The following is a 14,951-nucleotide window of genomic DNA, read 5'->3' on the forward strand; positions in this document are numbered from 1 at the left end:
ACAGCACTACCATAACTACTGATAGCTCCTTAGAGGGGATAAAGCTGCCAGTCAGACAGTTCCCAATGCATCTGCACCTTCAAAAGAGGGGACCAGCTGCCACACGCTTAATCAATGGTATCTAGAAAGATGCAGTGTATAATTAGTCACCACGAGCTTCGTACTTTAGCTCCCTGACGTGCAAAGCAGCACCAAGCATATATTTAAACCCGAACATTGAGCGTGTGGATGAACCATTTCAACTACAACCCATCCAAGGTTTGAGAAGTAGTCACGGTCAGCCACAAGGAGGGAGCACATTTAGAAGGCGCACCCAGGGCAGCTAGCAGCGGTAGCCCAACTCCACCACTGTGGTTACCTTTAATGTTTTATAGTAAATGGCTCTGTTGATTTCCAAGGGAAATAAGTTTTGCTCTTCTCCTGAGCAAGCCCAGTTCACATAGCGCAGCCAGTTCCCCTTCTCGGGATCAGTGGCGTCGATGCACATCCATCCCAAAGTCGGGTAATACACCTGGGGGACAGGAGAAAAGGACAACAGCCTGTGTTTAAGCAATAGTATTGAAAATGTTTTCAACTTTAAAACAAAAAATTCTTTTATTGTATATTAGTATTCTATAATGACACATTTCAGAGAGCTAAAGTAACAGAGGAAAGAAAAATACAAGGTGAAAACGGAAACTCAAATCTGTGTAATTCCCATTATTTTTTAAAAATTGGGCTTGTTTTCACTCTGAACATACAAACTACATTTGTTGATCTCCAAATATATACAAATATGTGCATAAGAACAGGTGACAACTTGTGACCAGAAGCGTAACAGAGCAGTACATGGAGCATGAAGCAGCTGGGCAGCACCCAAAGCCTTTGAGCTTTTGGGGTGCCTCATCCAGCTGAGCTGGCTGGACCCTCAGTAGGTGACAGAGACTGAACCAGCCACATGAGTGACAGGACCTGATGCTTCCACAAACCCGGCTCATCTTATGCCTGCTCCACCCAGAGGATCCACCAGGACGGAGGTGAGGAGGGACCCACCGTGACAGTCTCAGTGACCTCCAGGAAAAGATCAGAAACCTGGCCCTTCTGTGCGAATCCCTTCCAGTCGCCTTCTGCAGGAAGCCTCACTCACCATCCCTGCTTAGGCCTTCCCCGACCTGCCTCTGGCAGCATTTCTTTCTCACTGCTCCATTTTTAACTCTAAGTTTTATGTACATACATGTCATATCCCCTAGAACTGGGCTGCTAACACCCAAGTAGGCACTGAAACAGAACTACTACAGACATGGCGAACAGAAGAAGCATGTCGCTGACTTTATTTTGGGGAAAGAACCTGGCTGCTCTGTCTCCTTGCCCACAGCCACGGCCATCAGCATCAGCACTCCTGCCTTCTCTCCCTTTCTGCGCATGTTCCTCACCCTCACATCCCTCACCCTCATGTCCCTCATCCTCACGCTCACCCTCACGCTGACCCTTTCTACCTGGAGCAAAGCTCCAGCTCCCCATGGCAGCAAGGACGCTGCTCTCCGGGCTGCCTGGGTCTCAGAACCCACCTCCTCCTGGGCTCTAACAACACTTTCCCCCAGGCAGATGACTGTTGACAGAATGCTCCATGCTTTATATATGGCTTCGCTTAACTCTGTGAAGTTGCATTTAGTAATATTTCTCCTTTCAACATATGCGATTCCAGGGCCCAAAGTGAAGTAAGTTTCCTTCCAAAGTCACCTAATTAACTGGAGTAAAGACGAGCTCAACCCAGGACGACACATGCCCTGTTCATCAGTGCCTTTCCTGCCCGTACTCAGCGAAGCTGCAGACCCTTCTGTGCCCATCAGCACTGCCAGCGCTGCCGGCGCTCAGAGCTCGGATGCCTTCTACTCTGTTCAGTGACTCACCCTCATCAAGTACTGGCTCCTCCACTCACTGTAGTGCTTTCAGTATCTCAACCAGGTCTGGCATACAGTCGGCCAGGTACAAAGAATTACAGAATAAAAGAAAGAGTATCAATACACGCGTGTTTAAGCACCGTCACCTAAGGAGCACTTACTGTGTGACAGGGACCACACCAGAGGTGCTCCGCGGCTCCTTCATGTAATCACCATAAGCACTCATCTGAGCGCTTTCATTGTCAGGGAAGTATCCCCTCTGAGGTTTGGCTAAGAGTGCTCATTTACTAAACAGCTACCCACACCGTTCTAAGGTTAGCCACGCTGGCTGCGCTAGACTCCTTCACACCTTGCTCTCACATTTGCCCTCGGGTTCTTCCATAAACCCACACCATACTCAAAACACACACACACACACACACACACACACACACACACACACACACTCTTCTCCTGGTACCTCCCCAGGGGTATGGTATGAAGAGACAACCATAATAAAACTTCAAGTTAAACATAACACACCAAAAATGACAAAAGCAGTTTTAAGTTAAAATGTTTATGAGATATTGTTGTCATACTTGTCAACACATTAAAATAAGGAAAAATAGATAACATGGCCTTTGAATCTTGCCAGTCCATGCTGGCTATGGCTTACTGAATTAACGCAGGCATTATTTCCCTTGCCCCTAATACAAACTGCACCAGGCTCACAGAAGAAGTGTGGTTTTGATGCATCTCAGTGGACGCTGGGGTTCCATGCAATCCCCTCTCACATACTAGCCTGGCAACAGAGGTCAGCAGGACCACAGAGAGAGCTGCCAGGAAAACCCAGCATGGAAGTGGCAGCTAGACCATCCACCCGCCTTACAACAATACAAGCTCTGCAGCATTTCTGGCCATCCAGTCAACAAGACATCCCACAAAAGCAAAGTGTTTCACTCGTGTGAATTCTTAAGTATAGCTCATGGTTTTGCAAAAGGAACTAAGGCACCTTCTAAGTCACCCCACAGGTGTACAAAGCCAAAATGATAATCACTTCAAATTTTAAAAATAAGCAAATAGGTCATTCACAAAGGAACACACAGAGCTAAAAGCTCATTTGAAAAACTCAACAATCACAAATAATTTATTTTTCTAATTAATTATTTGGTACGTGGTCTTGCTATGCAGTTCAGATTGGTAGCGATCCTCCTGTCTCAGCGTTCCTAATGCTGAGATTACAGGTGTGTACCACCATGCCTGGTTTCTGTGGCCGGTACAGCACACCTGGAGTTCTGGGGCCGGCACAGCATCCAGTACTGGAGATCAAACCTGGGTACCTGCACTTGCCAGGTAGGTACTTAAATGGCTGAGCCATCTCCCCAGCCCTCACAAGTAATTTCAAATTGGAAGTTTTACCTATTAAATTGGTAAAAAAAAAAAAAAAAAAAAAAAAAAAACAACCACACACACACACACACACACACACACACACAAAATTTGGGTTTCTTAAAGAAAACAAATAGAGAGATATGTGACATTTCCTTAAGTACTGACAAAGAATTAACTGGTGTAATCCTATAGTACGGTGCTTAGCAGTATCTGCCAAAACTTTAATATATAAATACACTCTAGCATGTACACTTGTGGCAATTTATTCTAGCAATATAACTGGGCAATGAATTCAGACATCTGCAGTAAGATGTTCACAGCAGTGGGCACCCACTTTACCACAAGTCCATCTGTCAGGGGTCATTTTCCAACATACCATCTATTATACAGGTGACTCTAAAATATTAACTTAAAAGGTAAGTACCTCGGCCCCTCAGAACCTCAAAGCCCAGCCCACTATCTCGTCTAGTGAGAGCTCACCAAACCCTCTCTGAAGTGACTCTGCAGGCTTCAGACCCGCTACACAGCCGTCCCGGACAAGCTCCCAACTGTGATGCTTGGTAAGAAAAGCTGGCTGGCTCACAGCAGGCCCTCAACGACATCTGCTGGGCTAGCCTTAAATCAGAAATTCCAGCTATGGTAGCATGCATGTTTAAGAATCCATACACATCTAGAAATAACACACAAGCACGTCTGCCTAGGTGTGCATTTGCACACTTCCAACGGGGCTTTCAGGAGTGCTGCTGCAGCTTAGGTGAGTTTCCTCAAAGACCTGTACGGAAAGCCTTGGTCCTCTGGGTGGACCTTTAAGAGCTGGGCTCTAGCAGGATGTCCTTAGAACACTGGGGTTTGGCCCTCTAGGACCGCTTGGAACCCGGCTTATCCTGAATGTGACCGTTCTCCTCCTACACATGCTGCCATCATGACACGTTGTCATCACCAGAGGCCCAAGTCCTGCAGATGGACACTCAAGTCTTGGATGTGAATCTTAGAACAGTACCCACAGTAAATGCTTTTCACTGCCTAGATGGCCTGTGTTGGGTATTCTGTCACAGTGATGGAAAGCCCCAAGACAGACAGGTCCATGAGACAATAAAGCTGGAGAGTCTCTGGTCTTTGCCAAGGGAAAGAGCACCAGGTAGGCAACTGAGAAGCTGGCTCCTGCCATGACTCCAGCACCGACCAACCACCTCAAGACACCAAGCAAGCCACTGGAAACCCAGACTTCTCATCTGCAGAAAGATTCAGGTCACGTCTAGCAGTCCTCTATTCCACACACACAGAATGAAGGCATCTGCAGTAGTTTATAACACCACAGACGTTATAGGCTGAGCTTGGGGCTCCAGGACTTAAGACAGGCCTGGGACTGCTGTGAGTACAGTGGTGTTCATAACTGATTCATCACAGCCAGTAACAGACTTATTTCTTTGTTGTTGGGCATGGTGCACTTGATTGTAGTCCCAGCACGTGGGATGCTGGCGCAGGAGGACTGTTGGGCATTGGAGGCCAGCCTGGGGCACCTAGTGAGTTCAAGACCAGCCTGAGCTTGAAAAGAAGAACCTGTCTCAAAAAAAGAAAAACAATGCACAAACACAAACAAACAAACAAACAAAAAAAAAAAACAGCAAAAAGACAGGGCTAGGCACATGGTAAAAGCTTAACACACAGGCATTAAGTGAGTGAATGAATAAACTCAATTTTTTTTTTTTTTTTTTTTTAACCAGAGAAAAATAGTACTTTGGGTACAAGTTAACTTGTTTGGGAAGATCACGTAATTCCCTGCACAATGTCCACATCTGTCTTGCAGTTGCTAAGAGAAGAATACGGCTGGCTCTGCTGTTCCACGCCCTTTCCGCTTCCAGTACTAGCGAATTCTGCAGTACTGCTTTAAACTAAGCACTTAGTGAAGCTGAGGCAGCAGACACCACCTTCCTTCCTGTTGCTTCTCTTCCTCCCCCAACCAGACCAGGTACACAAAATATTTTTAGTTTTATAGACCACGCAGTCTCTACTGCCACGGCTCAACTCTGCCATTATGGGGCCGATGCGGCCCGAAAAGCTACATAAACAAATAAACTTAGCTGTGTTCCAATAAAACCACCCATGAACTGAAATTTGTACTTCTTGCACTTTTCATGGGCCACAAGGCATTTTTTAGTCACTTAAAACATACAAAATCCCTTCTCAGCTCCAGGGCTGTAAACAGTACGCACTGGGCTGGACTCGCATGAGGTCTGGACCTTCGTCATGGCACTACTCTGTTCAAGGGTCAGGAACTGGACAGCTGGGCTCTGCACACTCAGCTGGCTTTATGCTTTCTTGACTACAAGTTTAACTTACATATTATTGAAATTAGAAGAACTCATAGTGAGGACTGTAAAACTCACTTGTTAATATTTAATCCTAAAAGTGCTAATAAAAGTTTTTACATCTTTCAAAAATTAAAGTCTTCCCATGATGCACAGACTACTTGTCTATCACTTAATTTGGTAAGTCTACTTCTCTCCTGACTAGAACCTGTTGTCTGAATGAAATAAGAGTGAATAGTCCGTTTTCATCAAAAAAGAGGGAATTTTTAAACAGGTAAAATACTGGTTCTTAAAAGCTGGGAAGGAACAGATACTCTTGGTGGTTATATGAGTTAGTATGATCCTTCTGGAGAGCTGTTTGGCAAAATTTGTCAAAGGTTAAAGTGTACACAACTTTTTTATGTAACATTTATACTTCCAGAAATTTATCTGAAGGAGATAATCAGACCAGTCAGTACATATGGATAGACAGTAGGATCTATACTTTGAAGAACTGTTTATAATCATAAAAATGTTAAAACTATGTAAGTGTCCCACAAAGGCCCTGAGTAAGCAAATCATAAATTGTATACAGTGAAATTCTGGGCAGCTATAATAAATAACAATGCAAATTAAGTAGTTGTCATGGATACATCCACAATATATTGAAAGGAAAAAGTATATTCCAAAACTACAAGTACTATTCAATCTCAAGTGCAATTTCTAAATACAGTATTGGTACGGGTACCAGTATGTGTGAGAGTTAAGAAAAGCAGAGGTATACAAGCAAAGCAAAAGAACATTTACAATGGTCACACTTGGGTGCGAGGAGTTTAAATGGTTTTTACCTTCTTGTTCATATTTTTTGGATTGTGTCTCAGTTAGTTTTCTCTCATTGCTGGGACAAAATACCTGACACTCAGAATTAAGGAAGGAAATGTTTATTTAGCTCAGAGTTTGTGTAGGTTTCCGTCCATACTCTGCTGACTTCAAGGCAGAGTAGCACATGGCAGAGGGTAGCCGTTTATGGTGGCCGAAAACAGCAAAGAGCAACAGCAAAAAGGGAGGAGCAACAGCAGAGAGCAAGCCTCTCTCCACCCCTACGTTGCATCCCGCTTATCCATGTCTGTAGCACTCACACGTATAATCTCAGCGTTGGATTATGAATTAATAACAAACTCTAAAGCCCGCCCCAATGACTGCATGAGGGCTTGGGGGGACAACTAGACATGAACTATAACAGATTGTTTATATCATTTTGTAATGAGCATGTACATGTTTACATTTTAGAAAAGACTAGATAGAATGCAGAATGCCAAGAATGAGCCCTAACAGAGTTCTTCAGTGAACTCTTAGAGCGACATTAACCTGTCGATGCAGGTTCAACAACCGCAACACATGCCCCACTCTGGGGCTAGGTGATGTGCAGGAATGGCCATGCATGTGTGTGTGTATGCATGTGTGCATGCGTGTGTGCGTGTGTAGGGCTAGCGGCACACAGGTGAACAGTTATGGCTTGAACGTGTTTCCCAAGATGCAAGAGTGGGAAATTATACCCCAACACAGTAGTGGTGAGAGGTGGGCCGAGAAGGTGCCTTGGTGTTCGGGGTTGCACCCTGATGAATGATGAATGTGGATTACAAAAGGCTTGAGGAGCAGAGCTCCGTCTCCTGTTCTCTCCCCGCTGTGATGCCTCTGCCATGCTGCGACGCAGCAAAAAGCCCCTCACCAGATGTCACTCCTTGGTCCGGCACCTCTCAGCTTCATAACTGTCCACCAAACAGACCTTTATGAGGTATGATCAAAATACGCAATAAAGTTTTAAATTTTTAAAAAATGTATTATAGCAAAAGACACATTGGCATTAACCCCCCTCAAATATTCGCCCTTGCTTCAAACACGCTTATCCTATGATTCTTGCCACCTTCTGAAGCAGCTCTGATTTCACGACAGTTTTAACAAGGTGTGATAGAAAATACAGTGAATGCTGCTGCCAAGGGCCATGCATGGAAAGGCAGGTTTGTAAGAATATTACAGTAAGTCTCCACCCGCCTTATTGAGCGGATCTGGCCTCGTGCAACTTCTGGCTGTTCCTCAAAGTCAAAACGACTATAAAAGGTAAGCACTAGCACTGATTCAGGACATGAGGCAGCCACAGCAGTGCAACTAAAGACACCCAAACTTAAACCTTTGCCATGTTTGGATCACACCTCATATAAGTCGCAGAACTACAGGCCCGGCGAGATAGCTCAGCAGACTAAGCACCTGCTTAGGCAAGCACAAGAACCGGGTTCGATCCCCCACATCACAGGCAGCACCAGCCCCACCCCCAGGTCAAGGTGTGGTTGCGTATGCCTAAAATCCCAGCCCTGGGAAGGCTGAAAACAGGAGGGTCACTACGAGTCCAAGCTGCATAGTGAGACCCTGTACCAAATACACTAAAAGAAAACCAAAAAAGCTACACAGTCTTTTGTGCTTTAGCATAGCAGTACAACACCAACTGGGTCAGAAACTACCTGGACTTTCAGGTCCAGTTTCTGTGAATCTAAAACTGTTCAGATAATAAAAGTCTATTAGGAAAAAACAGACACTAAAAAATTTCTTATTTGAACACTTTAAAAGTTCTGCTGATAACAAGAAATTGGAGGCAACAGATGGAAATATTGAAAAGGCTTTTATCAGAGAAGGTTTCAAAATACTGCAGACTAGTTGGGCCAACTGGGGTGGTGGAAAGAAGTGTTACGTTCGCCAGCAGTGCCTCACCAAAAGCAGATCAAAGGACGTGCTCTCCTCTTGTAAGAACCTCACTACTTTGTGCATTTGCCCTGAAGACACTCCACTATTTCTTTCCCATTCTTTCTGACTTACTAGAACGTTTTCAGTGAGAGCTTAGAACACCTGAGGCTGGGTTAGACAATCAAGGGCTCAACAGAAGCAATGCAACACTTTGTCTTATGATTAGCTTTAAAATGGAGTGCTAGCTGGGGAGTAAGTCCATGCTGCTAAATGATAAGCCAGTGTTAAAGGGCTTTGATGGAGGACCAAATGCCAAGATGAGATTCTGGTTATAAGCCCTGCATGTTAAGGCAACAAGCGTTCTGATGCAAGCTGGGCAATAAAATCAGGACTGGGATAAATCAAGGGGAAAATTGTACCTTGATTTTCAACCTCTTTGCAATATGTACAATAGAATTTATACCTATTCTTTGTATATGCTTACATGTAGATGTCACACGGATCGACATTTCACAGAGCTTAAAATAATCAAAGGCTTAAGGCATCCACGTAAAATACATGCCTTCTTATGGAAACTATAAATACTATCAGGACTTTTTTAATTGCTAGAAGGAAAAGCCAGCCTTGACAAAAACTAAATCCTTAAACTGGACTAAAAAGAACTGGTACCCTCATGAGGATTTACAAACTAGAGCAGTACCTTCAATTAATCATGGGATGCCAACAAGTCCAGAGTAGAAATCGAGTCCCTAAGAAACTATTATCACCAAGTCATACTACGTATGAATTTCAGTGCAAATGCTGCTTAATTAATTCACCCACAGCAGGAATATTAATATGCCCAACAACATCACACTGTAGCACTGGGCAGAACAGCAGCCATTAGCTTATGTTTAATATTAATGGCATCTGCTTAAGCTTAGCATTACAAGTACAGAACTAGGAAAGAAACATTTTCACTATGACGAGTGCTAAGCTCGTACAGCACCTTTGTTAGATTCGCTTGGGAAGCTTAACATTTAAAATGCAATGCCTTTGGACCATAATTCTGTGACCAAGACATTTTTAATGATACAGGGATTTTCTTTAGTACCAAAGCAAAAGTTGAGTCACCAAGTTTTCCTACAGTTTCTTTTCTGCTTCACAGCAGTGCAATGACACAGTGTTATGATTCTCATGCGTGGTAAATCCTTCTTTCCTAAAGGCCCCTGCGTTAATTATCAGAATGATACTAGATTTAGCAGAAACACATTCAGACTGGGAGAAGTGGTTGGATCAATTTAAGGACAGTGCTATTTTGAGAAACACAACCCCACTTCAAGCCTTCCAGTGCCCAGAGCTTCTTCACCAGAAGCACCTCTACAGTTCTTAGCCTCACTGTACTTTCAGGCTTTTACATGTTAACCTGTGAGATGCAGCCTGTGAACTGAATCACTAGGAACGCCTTCCTGATCACTGAAAAACTCAACTTGCTTCAAAAGAAGTCACATTACAGGTCCCTCTAAGACTGCGAGGAGCTTCCCCAGGGACTAGACTGAACTAAACTCAACATAAATGCAGAATTTCCATGCAATATCCAGGGGACAACATCAGCGAATTTTATCTTTGCAATCATCCTAATTATGGTTATTATTAAGTGTCCCCATTTTTTTAAAACTGAGGAATTTATAGCCCAGAGATTAAGAACCCTGCTAAAGCCATGAAGCTCAAAGCACAATCTGAACCCAGGTGCAGCATGAAAACATTTGACTGCCCCGGCGCTTAGCAGGAGATACACCCTCTGACTCTACATCTGACCACTCAAGCGCGGTCCCTACAGTCCCAAACACTCTCGTCTCCTGGCTGCTGCTTCTCTAAGGAGTGTGCTACCACCCTGCTGCATCTTGTCTTCCTGGACTGTGGTGAAAACACGAAATTAACAGAATGGAAAACGTGCAAAAAACTCAAAGCTTTATGTAAGCATGACCTACTAAAAATATCACACTCCAAACAACCCAGAAATACAGAATTCCTTTCTAAGAGAAGAACCTAAAAGTGCTGTCTTTATAGCTGCTTAGCATCTTCCATGGGGCCTATGTGGTGTCACCTGTGAAGTGACAGACCATCACACAGGAAGTGAAGGTCTTAGTGGCAAAGCAAAGCAACCCCGGCAAAGTAACATACAAACAGATTTGAAATTTATTGTTGAGGACAGAGGGCAGGTTCAAAACACAAAAGCATATATAAATAGTCTGTATTTAAGGAAACACATTTGCTCTTTAATGAAAACAGCCTTGATTTTAAAGAATATTAAAATGATTGTTTTCACTCTAAAGTGTCAAATCTTGAGGGAAAAAAGGATAGTGATTATGTCAAAACGTACAGAACTCTGACAAAGAATCAGAATTCCGTCTTACCTCCCACATGTATACATTATTCTTAACCTGAGATCTTTTTTTCTTATCACCAACGAACGGCCCAAATTTTTTGCCTTTTAAAATCGGTTTAGTGGCCCAGACACCTAGAAAATAAAATCAGTTTTTTAATAAGGCACTGTTGTAAAGATTCAAAGTATTAAAGTCAATTCAGTTTCACAAAGTTGATAAAAAACCATATATAGTGCCTAAAAGCAAGATAGTATTAAGTCCACTGAGATCAAGTTTAAGCAAATTAAATCAAAGCCTCCACGGCAATTTTTATTTTCTTTCTTTATAATTTTGGGTATTTTCTAAATAGTCTGTAATGAACCTGTATCATTTTCTAGAAAATAAAAAGGGTTATATTTAATTCTTACATGTAAAATTGTGCATACAGTACAGTCACAAATACTTAAAGAATAACATAGTTACTAAGAAAAAAATATTTAAATGTAGTCAATCTACAACTTAAACTCTTAATTCTGCTTCTCTATAGATTTTAAACAGTCCTCACTAAACATGAACTGTTTTTATAAAGACTAGTAATGTGGTTTTAAGAACAAACGTTTTGTTTTGTTGAGGTTTTTGTTGTTGTTGCTTTGCTTTTATGTTGCCTTTTTGAGACAGGGTCTCCCTCTGTAGTTCAGGTTGGCCTGGAGCTCACTAGTTAGCCCAGGCTGGCCTTGACCTCCCTGCCTCAGTCTCCCACATGCTGGGACTACAGGTGTGTGTCACCACACCTGGGTTTTTTTCAGACAGGTCTCTGCTATGTATGCACACTGGCCTCAAACTCATGGCAATCCCCCTGCCTCGGCCTCCATTCTGGGATTATGGGCAAGCACTACCACACCCAGCTGAACAAATGCTGCACAAGTTCATTTGCTTAAATAAAGTGGAAAACCAACTTCTGCCTAGGCTTCCTGAAATCAGTTTCTAGGACAATTTACTTTTCCGTTTTAAGGAGTCAACATAATGCTCATCCACGATGGCATTAGGATTGCTTCTATTTCCTGTACATTGAACACAAATGGATACAAAAAAGCAGCAGCTCGTGAAATGGCAGGAGCCCCACTCAGAAGAATCAAAGGAGACAGTGTCCTTCATCTTTTGCCTCAGTTCCCTCATGGACAGAAGGGGGGAAGCTAGGTCTTGTCCTGTCCAGCTGGAACGTATGAAGTTCACTTTTCTGGAAGTCTGCTATGAACCACATTTGATAATACCACAATCAGCTAAGCTACAAAATCAACCATTTTCATTTATACAATAAAAAACAAGTACTTCAGTTGCTCACTGAATGTTCAATGAGAACTAAGAAAAACGTCTATTAAAAATTCATTTGTACTTATATGCATATCAACTGGAATATCAGAAGTACATCAGAAACAATTTAAATACGAGGTACTAAAGACTGTACTTGGACTATGCTCTATAATTTACTTCATTAGCCTTCCACGTAAAGGCTAGACCACGAAACCATGAGCACTGTACACAAATGTGGTTTGCATTCAACAAGAACTCCCAGCCAAAGCATCTGGACACGTTCAGCTCAGGTCAATCATTCAAGTGTCTACCAGGAGTGCCTGGCTGGAGACATAAAGACAAATGAGAAGTGAGGGCATGCATGACCGATGATGGGCAGATGTAGGACAATTACAAAATGAAACAATATCATAACACAGTCATACTCTAGCCATGGTGGAATCAGAGAGGCGGAAACAACACATTCACTGGGAAGAAGCCCAGTGAGACACAGGACATTTGAGGGAGAAACCACTGCTGGTGCGATGTGCTCCTAGTTTTATTTGTATGATGTTAAGACCACCCTGGACTCCTGATGGGAAAATACTCGGCCACCATATAATCTTGAGTCAAGGACAAGCCCGTCCCTTCTATGGCACTGCTGCCTGCCTTACCAGCCCCCACAAGACGCCGCGTGCCTTCTTTATTGCCCATCTCTCCGTGACCAAAGTACGTACCGATTCGGCTCTTGTCAACGGCAGACGGGAAAAGCCTCACTTCTTCTGGAAGTCCTCGCAGCACATGTTCAGGCACCTCAGCCAGGGTCTCGGTGGCTGCCACAGGCTCAGGAACGTTCTGTGAGTAAAGAAAACAGCAAGATCATAGCAAGTGGAAGAAAATTCAAGTCATGTTTGGGTTATTTTTCCTCCCTTTCTGGTCCAGTAGCCAAATACGTAAAAACATAACTGAAACTAGAAGTGGGCTAGCCAGACAGTAACGATGCTATTAAACATTTCGGCAGTTACTCTGATGCTTATTTGTGAGTCTCTAAGAAGAACCACTGCAACCCGCCAGCATGTCTGTGTTGATCTGTTCATGCACCTCTAGCACTAGGCTGCTTCTGAAGCTCCCACAGAATCTGGCAGAAAACACATCCTAAGCTGACTCCTAAGTCAGAGGTCACCATCAACATGTTAGTTAGCACTTTCAAAAATAAAAACCAATGCTCCCCACTTAAAGGACGAACTGCAGCACATACCATACGTAGAGGCTACTCTGACCAGTTGAACAGAGTGCCCTATCCCTGCAACTCTCAGCAGCTATGTCCATCCTCACCAGGACTGACTACGCCACCCAAAGTGCCATAGCTTATTGTGATCACTCAGTGGATGTGCAAATTCCCAGCACAACAATTAGCCAAGTTACAAATATGCCAGTCACTAGGAAATAAAGGCTTATATAAATTACTTATCAAAGTTTGGGTCAGAATCCATCGTAATCTTAAGAAATAATGAGGGCCATTATATATGTATGTAAAGAAAGGAAAGAGTCAAACCAACTGGTACCATGTGGCTGTTACTTTAAAAATAATTTTCAAATCAATAGAAAACCAAGAGTCTTGTAACTGGTACCACATACACCCTGAAGAACTGAAGTGTGTATCATACCACCACTAAGAATGATGACTTCTGTCATTTTAGTATGCGAAGGGAAACACTTTTCAGCGACTTTCCAAGGAGCTAAATTAACAGGCAAAAAGCAAGCTCTAGGCTAACAAGGTTAATTTTTTTTCTTGTAACAATAAAATTTTTGTAGTCTTCAAAAATGTTACATGTCGGAGCAGCCCACTTTCCGGGACCCCTCCTGTCTACCTAAAATGGAAGCTTTCCTTTTCTCATTAAATTCTTCCCGCTCTTTACCTCCACTGTCCCTAGAATTGATTCTCTGATTTTAAAGAACAAGAGATCAACATCTCGGACATCCAGCAGGCTAGGAGTGGTCTTCCTCCATATCATGTGCAGGTCTTCTACCGAGATAACTAGTTGGAGGTTAGAGTTTGCTTTCGTTTCATAAATCCCAGAACATGACTTGCTTCTGACAATTAAAATTTTTATGATGTTACCATAGTTTTATCCCAACATGCATCCACCTAATGATTTATTTTCTTGGTTATAGTTCAGTCCCACCTTAAGCCCGCCTCACTTCATGGCTTTGCTTAATAAAACACCTCTGAAAAATGGGGTTGGTGGGTAACCCACTTTCTGGGCCCCACTTGGTCCCTCTTTCTCTCAAATTTTTTTCTACTCTTCCAAAGAATGTGATGTATCAAGAAAAGAATATCTTCCAAACTTGTAGACTCCCAGCATTTTGATTAAAAAAAAAAAAAAAGAATCAGTAGGGTGCTTCAAGAGAAATAAACTCCAGAGTCACTACAATGTCTGCTCTCTGGTCTTTTGGGAGTGGAAAAGCCCAGGGGGGGATCTAGGGAATCTAGCACTCACTCTACCTGAACAACAAAATCCCTAACATGCCTTCTAAAACACAGGAGCATTAACACACCCCACCAGATAGCCTCACAGCATACCACTTCCAATCACCTAAAATGTGAACAAATTTAGTACTGACATTTCTCACTGCTAAATATGGCACCCTTGTCTTTAAAATTTTATTCTACAGCCTCGAATTTTGGAAATGTGAGTATGTTTTTTCCAATGGGGGATATATATTAAATTGATAGTTGGGACCCTACTGTATCTAATGATTTTTTCGTAATTCTGATTAGTGTGTACAGTGTTGACAAATACTAGCACAGCTCTGAGTCCTAGGAACACTGGCCACTGGCTCCAGCTGCCTGGACTTTTGCCCTTTCTTGATGACTAGCCTGGGAAAAGACCTGGTGCCACTTAGCCTCTCCAAGAGCACAGTGTGCCTGCCTCCCTGACTCAGGCTTCCAAGCACTGCCACGAGAACAGTGACAGCAAGTCCACAGCACTGCTTGCTGCAGGGCACTGTGCTAGCCTCCTGATAAGCCTGACCCAGAC

General features: G+C 43.1%; 1 protein-coding gene across 2 annotated transcripts in view; it reads right to left on the reverse strand.

Moving 5' to 3' along the window:
• The window catches only part of Prdm2 (PR/SET domain 2), a 101,876-nt gene that overhangs the window by 73,120 nt on the left and 13,805 nt on the right, over window positions 1-14,951 (reverse strand). For both annotated transcript variants that reach the window (XM_023722432.1, XM_023722433.1), the window contains exons 2-4: window positions 12,648-12,765; window positions 10,672-10,775; window positions 359-511 (exon numbers count right to left, since the gene is read on the reverse strand). In XM_023722432.1, coding sequence (XP_023578200.1) covers window positions 359-511; window positions 10,672-10,775; window positions 12,648-12,765 — 375 coding nt within the window. The remainder of the gene's footprint in view (window positions 1-358; window positions 512-10,671; window positions 10,776-12,647; window positions 12,766-14,951) is intronic.

This window comes from Octodon degus, unplaced genomic scaffold (assembly GCF_000260255.1).
Source record: "Octodon degus isolate 3935 unplaced genomic scaffold, OctDeg1.0 scaffold00092, whole genome shotgun sequence".
Lineage (NCBI taxonomy): Eukaryota > Metazoa > Chordata > Mammalia > Rodentia > Octodontidae > Octodon > Octodon degus.